The sequence below is a fragment of the Lissotriton vulgaris genome, unplaced genomic scaffold, assembly GCF_964263255.1.
Source record: "Lissotriton vulgaris unplaced genomic scaffold, aLisVul1.2 SCAFFOLD_435, whole genome shotgun sequence".
NCBI lineage: Eukaryota > Metazoa > Chordata > Amphibia > Caudata > Salamandridae > Lissotriton > Lissotriton vulgaris.
Window position 1 is genome coordinate 984,720 of NW_028255047.1, and position 17,659 is coordinate 1,002,378.

The following is a 17,659-nucleotide window of genomic DNA, read 5'->3' on the forward strand; positions in this document are numbered from 1 at the left end:
TTTCAATTGCAAAAAGATTCTCAAGCTTAGTTTCAATCTTCCCAGCACAGGTACAACTTCCAGAGGCCCTGCAACTGGATCAAGCACTCTAGGAAGGACAGAACTCTCTCAGCAGAGTTTAGGGAAGTTGGGGGTGAAGTCCTTTTGTTCCTGGGACTTCAGAACAGGGAGCCAGCTCTCCTCAGACCCTTGGAGATTCCTTCAAGATAGGGGACACAGCACAACAGCAAAGTCCTTCCCCTCTCCTTGGTAGCAAAGCAACAGGTCAGTCCAGCACAGCAACAGCAGGACAGAGTTCCTTCTTCAGATTCAGCTTTCTCCTTGGCAGAGGTTCCTTCTTGATTCCAGGATGATCTCATTTTCTGTTGTCAGGCGTCCTGTACTTATACCCCTTAAAGTCTTTGTTCTCTTTGTGCATGTGGGCCCTGAGCCCGGTCTGAACCAGTTCTGGGTGTTTCTTGAGTACTTTGTTTTCCTGGCTTCTCCTTTCCTTTCAGAGTGAGGGGCAGGATCGTCAGACGCCCGGCAGGAGGTGGAGCCAGCATTGTGGCATGCAGGCACAGCCCTATTTAGGCCCAGGTGCTAACCCCTCCCACCACTCAGGTTGCAAATGCAGTCATTCGGCCTAGGGCTGACTCTGCCAGCCTCCCTGGGAACCCCCAGCCCCTGTCACTCTCAAACCAGACAGTCAATGCACAAACAGGCCAATTTATTTTATTTTATTTTTTCAATATGTAAGGCGCAACAGCTACCCAAAAAATGGTTTCCCGGCTCCGAGACACTGCTAGTAAGAAGTCAGGACAAGGTTCTGGCTATTCATGTTATTGTTCGAAAAGCCAGGTCTTGACGTGCCTTCTAAACCTGACATGGTTTTCCTCCTTTCGAATGAAGGGAGGGAGTGCGTTCCAGAGGGATGGTCCAAGATGGGAAAACGATCTGCCTCCCATTCTTGCCAATTTAAATCTTGGTACACAGAAATTGGCAGCTGATTGTGAACGAAGATTACGCTTGGGAGTATAGGGGTGGGCCAGAGCTAGAAGGTATTTGGGTGCAGTACCTGCTTTAATTCTGAACATGTAGTTCAGGGCTTTAAAACGGATTCTGCTTTCAATCCTGAGACAGTTGAGTTCCAGACGGTAGCTCGAGACTCTGCAGTTTTTAGGGATTTTGCACAGTAGTCAGACTGCTGCGTTCTAGACCAGTTGTAGTCGACCGACTACCGCTTTGTTAGAGCCAAGGTACAGAATGTTGCCGTAGTCAAGCCGTGATGTTATGAGGGCATTGACTACGGTCTTTTGAGTGGAAGGGGGCAGCATCCAAAGGATTTTCCTCAGCCATTTAATGATGGTGAGGCATAGGCCGGTGGCTTTGCTGGCCTGTTGACTCATGGAAAGGGAGCTGTCCATGATGACTCCCAGACTTGGGTCACTGGGGTAGGAAAAATGCCCATCTGATTAGGCCAGTGTGAGGGATTCCACAGGTCTCGACGTTTTCCCAAGAGAAGAATCTCTGTATTGTCTCCATTGAGCTTTAATTGGTTTCTTGTCATCCAATTAAGGATGTTTTAAAGCCCTGATTTGAGGAGAGATGGGGATGTCGGACAGGATTCAGATAGAGAAAAAGTAATTTGGGAATCGTCGGCGTAGGTCATGAGTGTGAGTCCGGATTTTTCGGCTAGGTCAGCCAGGGGTCTGAGATGTAGATTGAAAAACAGGGGACTCAATATAGATCCCTGTGGCACTCCGTGGGGGGCATAGAAGGTATCAGAACAGGCCAATGAGGATGTTATTTGGAAAGTTCGTTCCGCCAGGAAGGAACGAATCCACTCAAGGGCTTTTCCACGGACACCATTTCTATATAACTCCTTGATGAGAATTTCGTGCGATATAGTGTCAAAGGCCGCGCTCAGATCTAAAAGCACGAGCGCGACCGTCTGACCATTATCAAGGAGATTCCGGATGTGTTCGTAACTCCTAGAAGGGTGGTTTCTGTTGAGAAACTAGCCCGGAAGCCCGATTGGGAGGGGTGCAGTAGTGAGTTTTCTTCAGCAAACGTGGATAAGACTGAGTGGACGTGTCTCTCCAAGCATTTGGAGAGGCAGGGAGCAGGGATATGGGTCTATAGTTGGCCGGAATTTCCGGGTTTGCTGTGGGCTTTTTTAGTAATGGGGTTATCATGGCGTGTTTCCATAGGGCGGGAACTGTGGAAAGATCAAATGAGTATTTGCGATGATTTCCAGGGAGCGATCCTCCAGTTGTTTAATTACATCGTACAGTTGTGCCAAGGCACACAGAAGGGTCAGACAAGAGAACAGCAACTTTCTAAAAGTGCTGTTCTCAAACACAGGATTTAAAAACAACCTTTCCTAAAAGATGTGTTATTAAATTCTGAGTTCAGGGATACTAGACTCTTATGTCCTATCTTGTTCCTATGGGAAGAAATGCTGGTAGCCACTGTAGCCAGCATCCCCCATGTTAACCTATGGAGCAAGATAGCCTTACAATAGTGAAAAACGAAAATGGCTGCCTTTCACTACCAGAGCATGTCACCTGCACCAGAACATGCTCTTTCACATACACTGCACCCTGCCCAGGGGGGTACCTTGGGCCTTCCATAGGGGTGATTAATGTGCACAAAAAGGGAAGGGTTAGGCCTGATCAGTGGGGACACTGACCAGGAGGACACAGCAGTTCCTAGACTGCACACAGGCACTGCAGTGGCAGGCCCAAGACACCATTTTAGAGCTACTCATGTGGGTGGCACAATCAGTGCTGCAGGCCCACTAGTAGCATTTGTCATCACCAGCCCTGGCACACCCAGTGCACTTTACTAGGGACTTCGTGGTGATACAAATATGCCAATCATGTATATCCAATCATGATAACAATTTACATAGGGAGCACTTACACTCTGGCACCGATCAGCAGTGGCAGAGTGTCCAAAGCATCTAAACCAGCAAAACGAAATCCAGCACAGCAGCAAAAATACAGGAGGTAGAGGTAAAAAGGTAGGAGGAAACCACGCCAAAGATGCCAGGTATAACACGTGTCCCCTCCAGCTGAAAGTGGGGAGAACTACCCACCCTCTTGAGGGTTCTCTTCACTAAGGCAGAAAAACCAGGACAGACCATCAGCGTTGGCGTTCTCTGTACGAGGGCGGGGTTTTTCCCCCCGTAAAGTCCATTCCCTGTAGGGAGATGGACCACCTCAACAATTTTGGGTTCTCACCCCTCATTTGCATTAACCACATGAGGGGCCTGTGGTCAGTCTGAACACGGAAGTGAATCCCAAACAGGTAGGGCCTCAACTTCTTCAGAGCCCAGACCACAGCAAAAGCTTCCCTTTCAATCGCACTCCACCTCCGTTCCCTGGGGAGTAGCTTCCTACTAATGAAAGCTACGGGCTGGTCTCCATTCTCCTCAGTGACTTGTGAGAGTACTGCTCCCACACCATGCTCTGAAGCGTCTGTCTGCACTTTGAACTCACTGGAAAAATCAGGTGCCTTGAGCACTGGTGCTGTGCACATGGCAGTTTTCAGGGTTTCAAAAGCAGTCTGGCAGGCTTCAGTCCAGTCTTCCTAGAAGTGAGTTCTGTCAAGGGGGCGACAATGGTGCCATATCCCTTGACAAATCGTCTGTAATACCCGGGGAGTCCTAAAAAGGCTCTCACCTCTGTCTGGGTTTTGGGGAGCTCCCAAGCCAGAATGGTATCAATCTTTGCCTATAGGGGCGCCACCTGGCCGCTCCACACTTGGTGTCCCAAATACACCACAGATCACTGCCCTATCTGGCACTTGCTGGCCTTGATAGTGATGCCTGCCCTTTGAAGAGCCTTCAACACTTCACAGAGGTGTTGCAAGTGTTCCTCCCACGTGGAGCTGAACACTGCAATGTCATCCAGGTATGCGGCGCTGAATTCCTCCAGCCCGGTCAGTACCTGGTTAACCAGTCTCTGGAAGGTGGCAGGGGCATTCTTCAACCCAAAGGTCATGACTCAGAACTGGAAGTGCCCCTCTGGCGTTGAGAATGCAGACCTCTCCTTGGCCCCATCAGTTAAGGCAATCTGCCAGTACCCAGAGGTCAAATCAAAGGTACTGAGGTACTGGGCAGCTCCCAACCGATCCACGAGCTCATCAGCTCTGGGGATGGGGTGTGCGTCAGTCTTCGTGACCGTATTGAGCCCAAGATAGTCCACACAAAAACGGAGTTCTGGAGTGGCACCGGGCGCAGCAGCTTTGGGTACCAAGACCACTGAGCTAGCCCAGGGGCTGCTGGAGGGCTCAATCACCCCTAGCACCAACATCTTGAAACTTCTTCCTTGATGCTGGCCCGGACCTTGTCAGCTACCCTGTAAAATTTCTGTTTCATAGGCAGACTATCTCCAGTGTCCACATCATGGACGCACCAATTGGTGATACCTGGGGTCAGGGAGAACAGTGAGGAGAACTGACCCAACACTTGGCGACAGTCTATTTGCTGTTCTGGGGTCAGGGTGGGCGAGAGGACCACACCATCCACTGACCCGTCTTGCTCCTTAGCTGCCAGGAGGTCAGGGAGAGGATCACTATCCTCCTCCCCTCCTGCATCTGTAGCCAGGAGCATTGTCACTTCAGACCTCTCAAAGTGTGGTTTGAGGCGGTTCACATGAAAGACTCTCAGGGGTTGCCTGGGGGTCCTCAGGTTAACCAAGTAGGTTACCTCACTTTTCCTTTCCACCACCTCATATGCCCAGTCCACTTCTCTTGGAGCGCACAAGGCTCCACTGGCGCCATCACCCACACTTTCTGCCCAGGTTGAAATTCGACCAGAGTGGTATTCTGGTCGTACCATCTTTTCATTTCTTCCTGGCTAGCTTCCAGGTTCTCCTGGGCGAGCTTCCTGAAGCGTTGTGTCTGGTTGCGAATGGCCAGCACATAGCTGAACACATCCTGGGGGGTTTTCCCATGGGATTTCTCCCACCCCTCCTTCACCACTGTGAGAGGTCCTCTAACAGGGTGGCCATACAGGAGCTCAAAGGGACTGAACCCTAAGGACTTCTGAGGCACCTCCCTGTAGGCAAACAACAGGCATGGTAACAAGATGTCCCACTTCCGTCTCATGGGCTCTGCTAGGCCCATAATCATACCTTTTAGGGTCCGGTTGAACCTTTCAACCAACCCATTTCCTTGAGGGTGGTAAGGAGTGGTGAACTTATAAGTTACCCCACACTCCTCCCACAGAGACTTCATGTACCTAGAGATGAAGTTGGTACCCTGGTCAGAGACCACCTCTCTGGGGAACCCCACACGGGAAAAGATCCCAATCAATGCACGGCCCACCACGGGGGCTGTGATTGTCCTGAGAGGGACAGCTTCCAGGTACCGGGTGGCATGGTCCACCAAGACCAGGATGAATCTGTTGCCTAAGGCTGTCTTGGGGTCCAGGGGCCCTACAATGTCTATGCCAACCCGCTCGAAAGGGGTGCTTACCACTGGGAAGGGTTGGAGGGGTGCCTTCAACTTCATTCCAGTCTTGCCACTGGCTTGACAGGTTTGGCAAGACCTTCAAAAGGAACCAACGTGCTTCTTCATCTGGGGCCAGTGGAAGTGGGTGGCAAGCCTGTTTAGGGTCTTGTCTTGCCCCAGATGTTCTGCGAGAGGCACGTCATGAGCCAGACCCATTAGGAAGTTTCTGAAGTGCTCGGGTACCACCAGCACACGGGCTGCACCGGGCTCAGAAAACTTAGGCTCACTATACAATAAGTCATCTTCCCAGTAGATAAAGTGATCTCTGGCTGCTCCACCTGCTGCCTGATCTGCAGCCTGTTGCCGCAGACCAATGAGGGAAGGGCATTCTTTCTGCGCCTGGCAAAATTCCTGCCTGGAGGGACCACCTTCCTGCTGCCAATGGGTCAGCTCAGGGAGGTCCCCCAGTTCGGCCACCTGTTCCCCTGTAGGTTCCAGGGCATCCCCCTCAGGTTCTGCTCCTTTCTGGACCGTGGGAACTGCTGGGGCGGGTTTCCCGCGCCCCCTGCCTCTTCCTCTCCTGGCAGGTCTCTGTGCCACTGTTTCAGGCTCCAGTTCTGCTGAGTCACCCTTACTGGCTGCCATAGCACGCGTGGTCATACAGATCCAAGCAGGCAACCCCAACATCTCCAAGTGAGTCCTGTGTTCTACATCCTTCCATGGGGAACTCTCCAGGTCAATACCTAGCAGACAGTCTACAGGCAAGGCATCACTGACAACAACTTCCAAAAGACCAGAGACTCCCATTCAAAGGAAACACACGCCAACTTGCAAAGGCGCACTGAGCTGTCAGCTGCCACTACAGGGCGGAGTACATCAGGGATGATTTGCTCTTCAGACACCCACTGACACCTCACGGATGTCACACTGGCGCCGGTGTCTCTCAGAGCCTCTACCTCCCTCCCATTGATGGTCACCTTCTGCCCATATTTCTTAGTGTTCAGGGGCAGTAAGGTTTCCTGGACCATCTCTTGGTCTCCTAGAGAGACAAGGGACATAACTGCTAAGCGCTCTTCCCCACTGGAAATCAAATCCCTGCCCAAAGCTATACTCGCTAACCCTGGGGCTTGAGCACCAGTGGGTGCTGTGTTCTTTTTGGGACAGTTGGTGGCAATGTGGCCCAGCTCGTTGCAGTGATAGCAGGTAGGTGGACCCCTTTTGATTCTGTTATCTCTATTGTCCCGCTTGCCCTTCGGGGGCCATGGCTGTCTAGGTCTGGGGGGTTGGGATTCCTTTCCCTGGGAACTATTTTGGGGCCCTTGTGAGATCTCCTTTTGGTTACCCTTGTCCCCCCCACTCTTCTGCTGGGGACCCTGCCCACCTTTGGCTGTGGTACCCACAATTCCTCTGTGGACCCTGGTACTGGTCCAGTGGTCCGCCTTCTTAAAAAGTTCAATGGGGTCTGTTAGCTTGCTGTCTACAAAATGCTGGCGCAGCTCTGGAACACAAAGATACTCAAGTGCTCCCAACTGATTAAATGCAACAACCCCTTAAAATCAGTTACTTTACTGCCCTTCATCCAACCTTTCAGTGCACGCGAGTACAAATTCACACACTCCATCCAAGTCTCAGACTCTCTCTTCTTAGAGTTTCTAAACTGCAGTCTATACTGCTCTGGAGTAAGGCCATACCTGAGACATAAGGCCTCCTTCATATTGGGGTAGGGCATGGCACCTGCCATCTCTAAGGGCTCTAGAGCACTCCTCCCAGAAGCCTCAAATGTTTCCACAGGCCGGCCCCCCTATGCTCTTCAGGCACACCATTCATTCTCAAAGCAATCTCATAGGACGTAAACCATGCATAAATATCCTCACTCCTATTATAATTCTGTACCAGATCCTTGGGAATATATACTTTACCCCCATGCACTGGCTGTGCGCTGCCACCATTTGAACTGGCATCCACCTCCTTGGCTTTAAGATCCAGTTCTCTCATGCTCAACTCATGAGCCAAAAGCAATTTCTTTTCCTCCAAGGTGCGGGCCTTTTTGCTCTCCTCTGCCACCTTTTCTCTCTCTTTATCCATTTCCAATTGCTTCATTTTCATTTCATGACTTCCAAGTCATATTCTCCTACTCTCTGATTTTCTTGTAACTCTTCTGGAGTGAGGCCCCTGCCGGAATGGTTGCTGTCAGCTCCTGAGCCTACTCTGCCCACTGGCAGATCTGTGACTTGAAAACCATTCTCTGCATCCACATCATCATTTCCCTCTTGTGCCTCCCAATGGGCCTTCAAGATTCTCTGCAGCTCCTCTTTTCTGTAGGCGCTCTTTATGGGGCACTCAAACTCAAGGCAGAATTTCCTAAGTTGCTCAACTTTGTATGAATAGGCCTTCAAGGTGGATAACCTCTCTGCTAGTGTATCTCGGATGTATGTGCTGGGAGCCCTCAGAGTAGGATTGTACCTGAAATGATATTCCGTATCCGAGATCAGAAATGTCTTCCTCTAAAGTTTGAGTCTGCGTTCAATGATGGTGTTAGTGTCTATAAGCGTGTTGTGTCCCGGCCTCTAATATCCAGACACATCACACAGTTGTTGGTCTATTTCTTCTTTGTAGTCAACCTCATTCATGATGACAACATTACCACCCTCATCTGCCTTCTTGATGATAATGCTAGATTCTAATGACTGAGGGTGTATGGCCTGTCTTTCTTTCTTGTGATGTTGTGTCTAATGTTCTTCTGACCTAGTATATATGCATCCTCCAGTTTGGGTAGCTCACGTGTGACTTCTTAATACAAAATATCAATCGAGCTATCCATAGGTAGGCACCGGGTGAATCTAAACTTGTTTTTAAGACCACTATCATCAAGATTTGAGCCAAAATTGAGGTTCCCCATGATTTGTGCGACTGATGGTGTGGCAGCCTGTGTGTTTTCTAGGAACAGTAACAAATGGATATGTTTTTTTGGATAGTCATGTTACACTCCATTATATCTGTGTTTGGACATGGTTGGTGTGCCCTTTACCTTGAAAAAATGTGTTCAATTTCAGTTTGCAGATAAACTTAAAGCAATGTATATGTAAGTCTGTAAAGTCTGGTAAAGAAGTAGGACAAAATCCTAGTTCCTTGCTTAATATTTGTATTTGTTCAATACTGATGACATCGTTAGACAGGTTGACAACAGAAAAGTCATAATTTTGCATATCAGAACTTAGCATATTCAATTTATCCAATAATATTTCTGATTCCGTCTTCTTCCTGAATTTACGGTTACTTTTTTAGCGTTACCTAGGGGGTACGCTAACATTTCTTAAACACACATGTCCTTGCTTGTAGGCATACCTCGTCTGCCTTCATCACTTAAAGAGTGATATGCATGTATTTGTTCGCATTTAAATTTTATGAAGTGGAATTGACTCTGACTTGCATGGTGCAAACAGTCTATCAGTATTTCATGCAGGGTGCTCCTTGGTATATTTTCAGTTTTTACAGTAACTTGTGATTACCCCGTAGGCATACGGTGCCCTTCAATGCAATTTTGAGAAGCGGTGTTTGACTACTTTGGTTCAAGGTATACTGGCACTTTATTTGCCTACATGACACCTCCCTACGTGTGCTGCAACACAGTCTTAGTTTCTCTTTGCTCTTTCTGTTTACAGATACATTGTGTGTCTAGGTGCACCTAGTAATTAGGAGTGCCCAGTTGTTTGAGGTGCTTGACAATCAGACCCTAGGGTGAGCAGATCCAGGCTACCAGCATGCCTTTAAGGAAGTGTAACATACACCACTTTTAAATGATGCAGGTGAGGAAATATTTGTTGAAATTATATGACTTAGGACACCAGGCGGCATATTTACTAGAAACTAGCGGAGCGCGGTGTTATGCCAAAATTGGTAATGCCATGCTCCGTCACGTTCAAAACGTTGGGATGCGCTGTAAATACAAGAATGTGCCACACCCCTATGATTCCCCTTGCGCTGGAGCTAAAAAGTGACCTAGCGCCAGCACAGGCACCCTTGCTCCATGTTGCAAGGGTGCCTGCTCTGCAGGGGTGATTGTTTATGTGTAGGAAGGGGCATCTTCCTGCACAAAAGAATTCTTACAGGTGATTTGCTGTTTCTGTTTGTGCTGCAGAATGCAGCACACATGGAAAGAACAAATTATGAGGAGAAATGAAACATTTCTCCTCGTATCGCCTGCTTAAAACCATGTATTCCCTGGTGATATTTTTGGCGCTGTCCCATATCTTGTAAATATGGGGCAGCATCAAAAAGCAATGGGTGTTGCAGTGAAACGCCAACTGCAACATCCATTTCACACCCCTTTCATGCTAAGTGCTGCACGAATATTGGCAGCATTCACAGAGTGGTGTGAAGCCACATTAAGTGGCTTAACACTGCCTTGTAAATGAGGGGAAGGACTTAAAGCCAACAGAAAGTTGGAAAAAGTGACATTCTTGTGGTGTTAACTCCTTGTAAATATGCTCTCAGGTGTGTTGTATGGGTCTTTCATACCACCGCTAATATCTTATAATGAGGTGTAGCATAAGTTGCCTATCCCTCCTTACCTTATTTACAACTTAATTGTGCATAACTCTTACAGCAGATGCTTTTTATTCATTTGCTTATGAACTGACTGCTACTCGGACTACGAAATTCTCAGTATTCATTAGGTACATACCATGCCGAGGGGAACAACCTTTATAACGCAACTTTTAGCCCGCAATGCTATTACAACGCAGACTTTAAAACAAAAACCATTACAACGCATTACACTGGGGGGCGCTCTAGGATAGGGAATAGTTTTAATTTACTATCCAACACCTTCCCTAGTGTCCACGGGGACTGGTGTTGGAATAGTAAATTAAAATATTCACTATCCAGCACCCCCCAGTGTAATGCGTTGTAATGGAATGCGTTTTAAAACTTGCGTTGTTACAGCATGCGTGGTAAAAGCATGCGTTGTAACAACGTACATCCCATGCCAATGGTGGTGTCTCAGGTTTCTAGTATCTACTATGGGTGTGACTCCTGGCTCCGTGTTCACTATATAAACAGGGACATCCTATCAAACTATCTATACTCTTTACACTGCAGCCACGGTATGAATTCTTAATCACTACTTATTATCCTCCTCAATGGTAGTGGGTGAAACTCTTCTTCACATTCTTATAATTTTTTCTTCCTCCTCCACGGGTGTTTTGCCATCCCTTAGCCCTTAATAGTGCAGTTTAACCCTACCGGGTGATGTGTGTTTTTTGAGTTGTCATCACAATTCACAATAATGGTAGCCTTTCTGTGTATACTTCACAGCCTTGAAAAAGTCTTGAAGACGAAACATGTGTTGGTTTCCCTTTGGAGATGTGTTACATGCGATACGAAGAATTAGAGAAGAATAAAGTCAAGGATATAAAAAGTAAAACTTTACCGACCCAGCACTATTGACATAGAGTAACGTGTTGGGACTTTTTTGTGTGCTCTGGTGCCATACTTTTCTTTTCCTGGGACTTGCTCCAGGATGGATTTTCCCTCCGCAGTGGTAGGGTGCAGATACCAAGGGAGGACCACCATTGGGAGAGCCCTCTACTGCTTTACTTTATTTCCTCTTACTTCAACCACATGTCTGATGTGTGAACTCTATAACATAAGCCACCTTTTTGTTTTAAGGACTAATATTATGAAGGGTCAACCAGGAGAATCTAAATGATAATAGAGGATTTGTAACACATATTTGTAGTTATCTTTTTCATGTTCTTACTATGATTATCACCACAAATCCTTTTCCACGCAGGCAATTACAATGACGTCGTTACAACGACCGTGTTGTAAAGACGCATACTATTAGTCAGCAAGTCAGAACAATGACTTGCGGAGGGGGTAGAAGGTGTTGGATTTAAATTCCAACACCTTCCCTACTGTTGCAGATACTGGAGTTAGAATAGTAAATCATACTATTCCAACATCCAGCGCCCCCACTAGAGCAAGTCGTTGTTACGACTTGCGGGGTAATGCTATGCGTTGTTACAACGAGGTCGTTGTAACGACCACGTTGTAATTGCATGCAGGGAAAAAGCATGCACAATAGAGTGGCATGTTCTATCAACACACCCAATTAAAAAAAGAAAGGTTCTACTAAAAATATCTGTTTATTGGACATGAAGGTGATTAACTGAGACCACAGAGCTCCTTTCATGGAAGAGTTAAATATACTGATGCAGCATTCACGTTCAACAGGGGTGTTTGTGACCCCCTTCTAATCAGCTACATAGTACAGACCATCAAAAGCATCCGGAGACCTTCAAGTCCACATGCAGTTTCACGCAGGTGCAGATTAAAGAGGTTGACAGTAGCTGCAGTTCTTGTTATTCCCTTTAGCTTCAGGGGAAATTACTTGCGGTAAGTGATAGGACCAAGCAGCATTTCCCAATGGACTCAAGAAAAACTGTGTGCAGAAGAGGAAACCACATGCTCAGTTGTTTTCCACAAGTATGACAAAGCATTTTGAAATCCTCTATGGCCAAGTAGCCACAAGTCTTTACCCACTTCCTGTTTGTTAAATTAAGTTAAAAAAAGACATTTGTACTCTTTTCAGCAAGATAAAAAGAATCCTTAGAGGCAGTGTCCTTTTTCTATATGTGCTGCAGATTGCAGCACAAGTAGAAAGAGGAAATAGCAAGGAGAACTAAAGATATTTCTCCTCGTTACACTTCAGTTGGGAAGGCGAACAGTTTTAGCGCAATCCCAGGTTTGCCTACCTTAGTATAGGATCGAAATCCATGGGTGGATGCATGGGGACACCTTAAACACACAAGGCAAGAACTTTGAGCTCTGAAGGAGTTGTCTGTTTTGGACCAGAGCTGAGCAACATGGAAGTGGACTGAGACTCACAGACAGCGATTTTGCAGCATCTAGAACATATTGGCCCAGGCCCCTCTTGATGTTAACACTAAACAAGAAAACAAAATTCAACATGGGGTAATCTTGGTGACAAATTGCTTGTAGTGGAGGTAACTTCTTCAGTGGGTAATGCACGGAATATCTTGTGATTGGAGAAATAGTATGTTTTATGTGTATTTAATGTAATAACATTTCACAATATCTTAGCCTTTTGTTCACAGCTTCTTATTCGCAATGGCGGCGCCACCTGGGAATGGCATGTTTGTGGTGACCCAATATATCCCCAATCCTAACTTCAACCCTGCTCAACAGGGGGTGAGTCCTTGTCAGAGGCCTTATTTTCTAAAGAGGTTCATTGAAGGAGAGCCAAAGACACTTGGAGTAAGTACTGGGGCTCTTGAAATATTTATGGGACTCTTGGAATATGTATGTCTTCCTCTACCATGGACAGTTCTAAAATTATTTAATAGCACATCTAACACAGTTATGGAAATTGCTGTTTAGGATTTTCAATAACTCTTTATGAAGGGGATAGCTAGCGCAGGCTTAAATGTTATAATAGAAATCCAGGTATTAATTTTGATGTGATTTTCACAGTAAGATCCTCATAACCAATCCCTGGGAATAGCAGGCCAAATTCCTTATGTTTTTTTCCCCTCTCTGCCATAATCGGGCAAGGATAATGGTGGACCAAGGTGGCAAATGTAAGGCCAGCCAATGGGTTGTTGCACAATAGAGCAAAGGAGTTAAGAATGTCTGTTAACCAAAGGATGAAGTGAAGTTTGTGGCATTGAGGTTACAATGCTAGCATACAGGACCAAGCATTGATCCTGATTGAAGGACAGAAGGTGAGCCTTGAAAGAAAGGGGTAGGAAGGGCCTTTCAAAAGAAAACATCAGAAAAAAGTATAAATCGGTTATTGAGTGAAGTGATGATTCTATGTTCTAGATGGTGTTGTTATTGTCGCATAGGTACATTTTGCTAAAAGGAAATGTTATAGGTGATGTGTGAAAATGCAAGGCCTGAAGTCCTTGAAACATTTAAGCAACAAGGGTTGGCGCATACCAAGGTTACAATTGTAGAGGCATCAAACAGTTGTACTAGGCAAGTGAACGCAAAGGGCTTTATCTAAAATAGGTCATCAATCCCGCTTTTCAGTAGTCACTGCAACCTTTTAAAGCAGATCAAGTCTACTGGTGGTCTTCCCACCTACAGGGTGAATTTGATCGTACAAATTTCTCAGCCCATCCATACTGTCTCCATAGACTATCATTCCAATTGACTAAGGCCCTAATTACGACTGTTACAATACTTTCCGATATAGGCGTAACTCCTCTTACTGCACATACTGAAATAATGAGGGTTGCCATCTAAACCACATTGCCGGAAAAAAATCAGTAGGTCAAATCTGCCAATATTTATTGCGAGAAAACGTCAGGTAGATCCAAGGATATGTGGATTTTAGTGCAGCAAGCACCACAATCTTCATGATTTCTAATGTATGTTAATATGAATGTGAGAGGAATGAAAGCAAACAAAAGTATCACAATAAATAAACAGAACAAATAGGAAAGAAAAAGGAAATCTGTGAAGTCATTAAATGTTGAAAATAATGAGCAGCAATGCAAATCAAGAGAGTCTACATGGGGGATAATAATGTACATAATAATGTACACATTCATGTAAAGTTTTGCAAGTAAAAGTTGATGAAAGAATGTTTGTGAAGAAGAGATATATTAAAAGCAAGGTACTTTGTGTGGTGAAGCAGTAAAGTATCTGACGTCACCAGCATTGACAGCCAAGATAGTTATTAATTGCAAATAGTGTTGAAGTTTAGATTCAGCAGTGCCTGGACTAATTAGAAGGTAATTTATTTGGTAAAAGATGCTATAGATCAGTATATGCTGTATTGAATCCTTGTTTCTCACTTCTCCTGCTTATAACTAATTCATTTCATTCATTTTTTGCTGTAGGCAATTCAGATTGTGATTGGTATCCTGCAGATCTGCCTAGGAGCCTTCCTCTGTGTCATTCCCTTAACAAGCGGTTCAATCATTCTTTTTAGTGGAGTACCATTCTGGGCATCTATCTTTGTAAGTATGCATTTTCTAAATAAAGACACACATTCTGGGTGCAATAAAAAACGTTTCATAACTTATTTTGCAGCATTGTCTGTGGGAAATACCTTGCGTCATGGGTGAGGGGCGTGAGCCACGAGGATAGTGTGCACCCCGAACTCAGTATGGATAATATTGGTAACTTCACTAAACTCATCTAGGGATAAATATGGGCAGCTTGGGCACAAGACCAAATTCACTTAGATAAGGATTGTGTTGCTTGTTTCATCGTATGCTTGTCCTAAGGGACCAGAATGAAATTCACTGCTGGATCTGGCCCTCCCTGCCGACCCCCCCCCCCCCACAAATTTGGCCTTTTAGCCTTAACTTTTTGCTTATCTCGTTTTTGTTGGCCTTATGACTGCTAACCAGTGCTAAAGTGCTAGTGCTCTCTCCCTAAATTTATTTTTCATTACTGTGAGGCCTAGGATTCGGACAAGATATGAAAAAAAAAATTGAGATGCACAAATATCGAGTTGTAAATATCACAAATCATGAGCAAAAATAAAGTTGACAAGAATATCGATTTTAAGGTAAGTAATATCGATGTTAAAAAGAACTATGTTGATATCGATGATAAAAATAGCTGTGTCGTTAATATTGTTTACACAAATATCATTGTTAATAATATAGTTATTAAATTATTTTGATGTATTCTAGTATATATTTGAATTCTATATGTTATAAATTAGTTAGTTTAGTATACATATTGTTAATGTTTTTAAATATAATCTGTACATTTTTAGTTGTTTTTAAATTTTATTTAATAGTTTATTGTTATTTTTAGTGCCCTAGACGGTTGTGGGTTTTTATAGTGTTACAGGGTGGGAAGTAAATTAATAATAAAAAATTAATAATACTTTTTTATTTAATATTAATTATTTAATCATAATAATTGTGCAATAATTATTTTTTTTACTTCAATTTACGTGTGGGGTTTGGGGTTTGTAGGGGAATACGGTGGGAAGTATTTTAATTATACTTAATTAATAATTCATTTTTAATTCTTATTACTTATTTATTTGATACTTATGTGCATTGCGTAATTAATTTTATTTTGTATTTATATTTTTGATGTGGATTGTGGTTTTTGTAGGGGTAAATGATGTGAAGGAAATTATTTATAATAATTAGTGTTTATTAATAATTATTTAATTGATAATTATGTAAATTGTGTAATTAGGATATTTTTAAAGTTATGTATTAGTTGCAGGTTGTTGTGTTTGTACGTGTAAAGGGTTGGAAGTTAATTAATTATAATTAATTTATTATGAGTTAATTGTTATTAATTGTTTAATTGGTCATTAATTATGTAAATCATGTAAATAAGATATTGTTCATGTATATATTAGGGGCGCACTGTTGCCTTTGAAGGTATAAAGAGTAGGAAGTTAACCAAATATATGTTATTATGAATTATTTGTTTTGTGGACTACTAATTATGTACAATTGTTATTTATTACAATTATTAGGATATATTTTAGGTGTTTTTTTGTTTGTAGAGTTATAGGGTATGACGGTATTTAAATTATAATGAATGTAAAAATTGTTATTTGGTTTTTTTTAAGTGTGTTATTTATTATATTATGGGTTAATTGTGTTATGCTTATTAATTGAAAATAATATAGTTGTTGGTTATGATTGTGAGAATATAGTGTACTCTTTAAATTATATTAATATTTGTTTTAATAAAAAATATTTATTAAACGTAGTAAATATGTAATTTTATTTTTATCTATATATATATATATATATATTTAAATATTTATATTACTTGTTATTCAATGAAGTTGTTAAAATATTTTATTTGTTTGAAGTAAACTACCCTCTTTCTCCTGTTGCACAAACTGGAGTGGGAATAGTCATTTTTACCCCTTTGCATTCCAACGCTTTCTCAATCAATCAATTATTTGTAAAGTGCACTACATACCCGCGAGGGTATCAAGGCGCTGGGGGGGCGGGGGAGGGGCTGCTACTGATCGAACAGCCAAGTCTTAAGTATCCTTCTGAAGGTCAGCAGGTCTTGGGTCTGTCGTAGGCTCAGTGGGAGGGTGTTCCATGTCTTAGGGGCGAGCTGGGAGAAGGATCTCCCACCGGAGGTTATTCTTCTGATGCGCGGGACGGTGGCCAGTGAGAGGTCGAAGGAGCGTAGCTGGCGGTTGGGGATGTAGAAGGAGAGCCATCTGTTGAGGTAGGCTGGTCCGGTCCTGTGAAGAGCCTTGTGTGCGTGGGTGAGGAGCTTGAAGGATATCCTCTTGTTGACGGGCAGCCAGTGCAGGTTTCTCAGGTGGGGGGTGATGTGGCCGTCGCGTGGTACATCCAGGATCAGTCATGCCGAGGCGTTTTGGATGCATTGTAGTCATTTGATGAGCTTAGTTAGGGCTCCCGCATAGAGGGCATTTCCGTAGTCGAGTCTGCTGCTGACGAGGGCCTGGGTGACTGTCTTTCTTGTATCTGTCGGGATCCATCTGTAGATCTTGCGGAGCATGCGGAGGGTGTTGAAGCAGGAGGAGGAGACGGCGTTGACTTGCTTGGTCATTGAAAGCGTTGAGTCGAGGATGATTCCCAGGTTGCGTGCGTGGTCGGTGGGTGTCGGGGCTACCTCCAGTGCCGTCGGCCACCAGGAGTCGTCCGAGGCTGAAGGGTTGAAGCCGCGAATGAGGACCTCCGTCTTGTCCATGTTCAGCTTCAGATGGCTGGTCCTCATCCAGTCTGCAACGGCCTTCATTCCTTCGTGGAGGTTGGCTTTGGCAGTGATGGGGTCCTTGGTGAGGGAGAGGATCAGCTGAGTGTCGTCGGCGTAGGAGATTATGTTGAGGTTGTGCTGTCCGGCTATGTGTGCAGGTGGGGCCATGTAAATGTTGAACAGCGTTGGGCTGAGGGAGGCCCCTGGGGTATGCCGCAGATGATCTCTGAGGCTTTGGAACGGAATGGGTGGAGGCGGACGCTCTGGGTTCTGCAGGAGAGGAAGGAGGTGGTCCAATCCAGAGCCTTGTCTTGGATCCCTGCGGCATGGAGGCGTGCGCATAGTGTGCTGTGGCAGATGGTGTCGTAAGCGGCAGAGAGGTCTAGGAGGATGAGTGCTGCTGTCTCGCCATTGTCCAGCAGGGTCCTGATGTCGTCGGTGGAGGCGATGAGGGCAGTCTCAGTGCTGTGATTGCTGCAGAACCCTGACTGGGAAGGGTCCAGGATTATGTTTT

The 17,659-nt window shown here is 44.9% G+C and overlaps 1 protein-coding gene across 1 annotated transcript in view; it reads left to right on the top strand.

Moving 5' to 3' along the window:
* Window positions 1–17,659, top strand: part of LOC147659275 (membrane-spanning 4-domains subfamily A member 4A-like) — a 274,825-nt gene that overhangs the window by 65,835 nt on the left and 191,331 nt on the right. Inside the window, exons 2-3 of the mRNA XM_086951841.1 lie at window positions 12,564–12,723; window positions 14,316–14,435. Coding sequence (XP_086807967.1) covers window positions 12,577–12,723; window positions 14,316–14,435 — 267 coding nt within the window. The 5' untranslated portion in view covers window positions 12,564–12,576. The remainder of the gene's footprint in view (window positions 1–12,563; window positions 12,724–14,315; window positions 14,436–17,659) is intronic.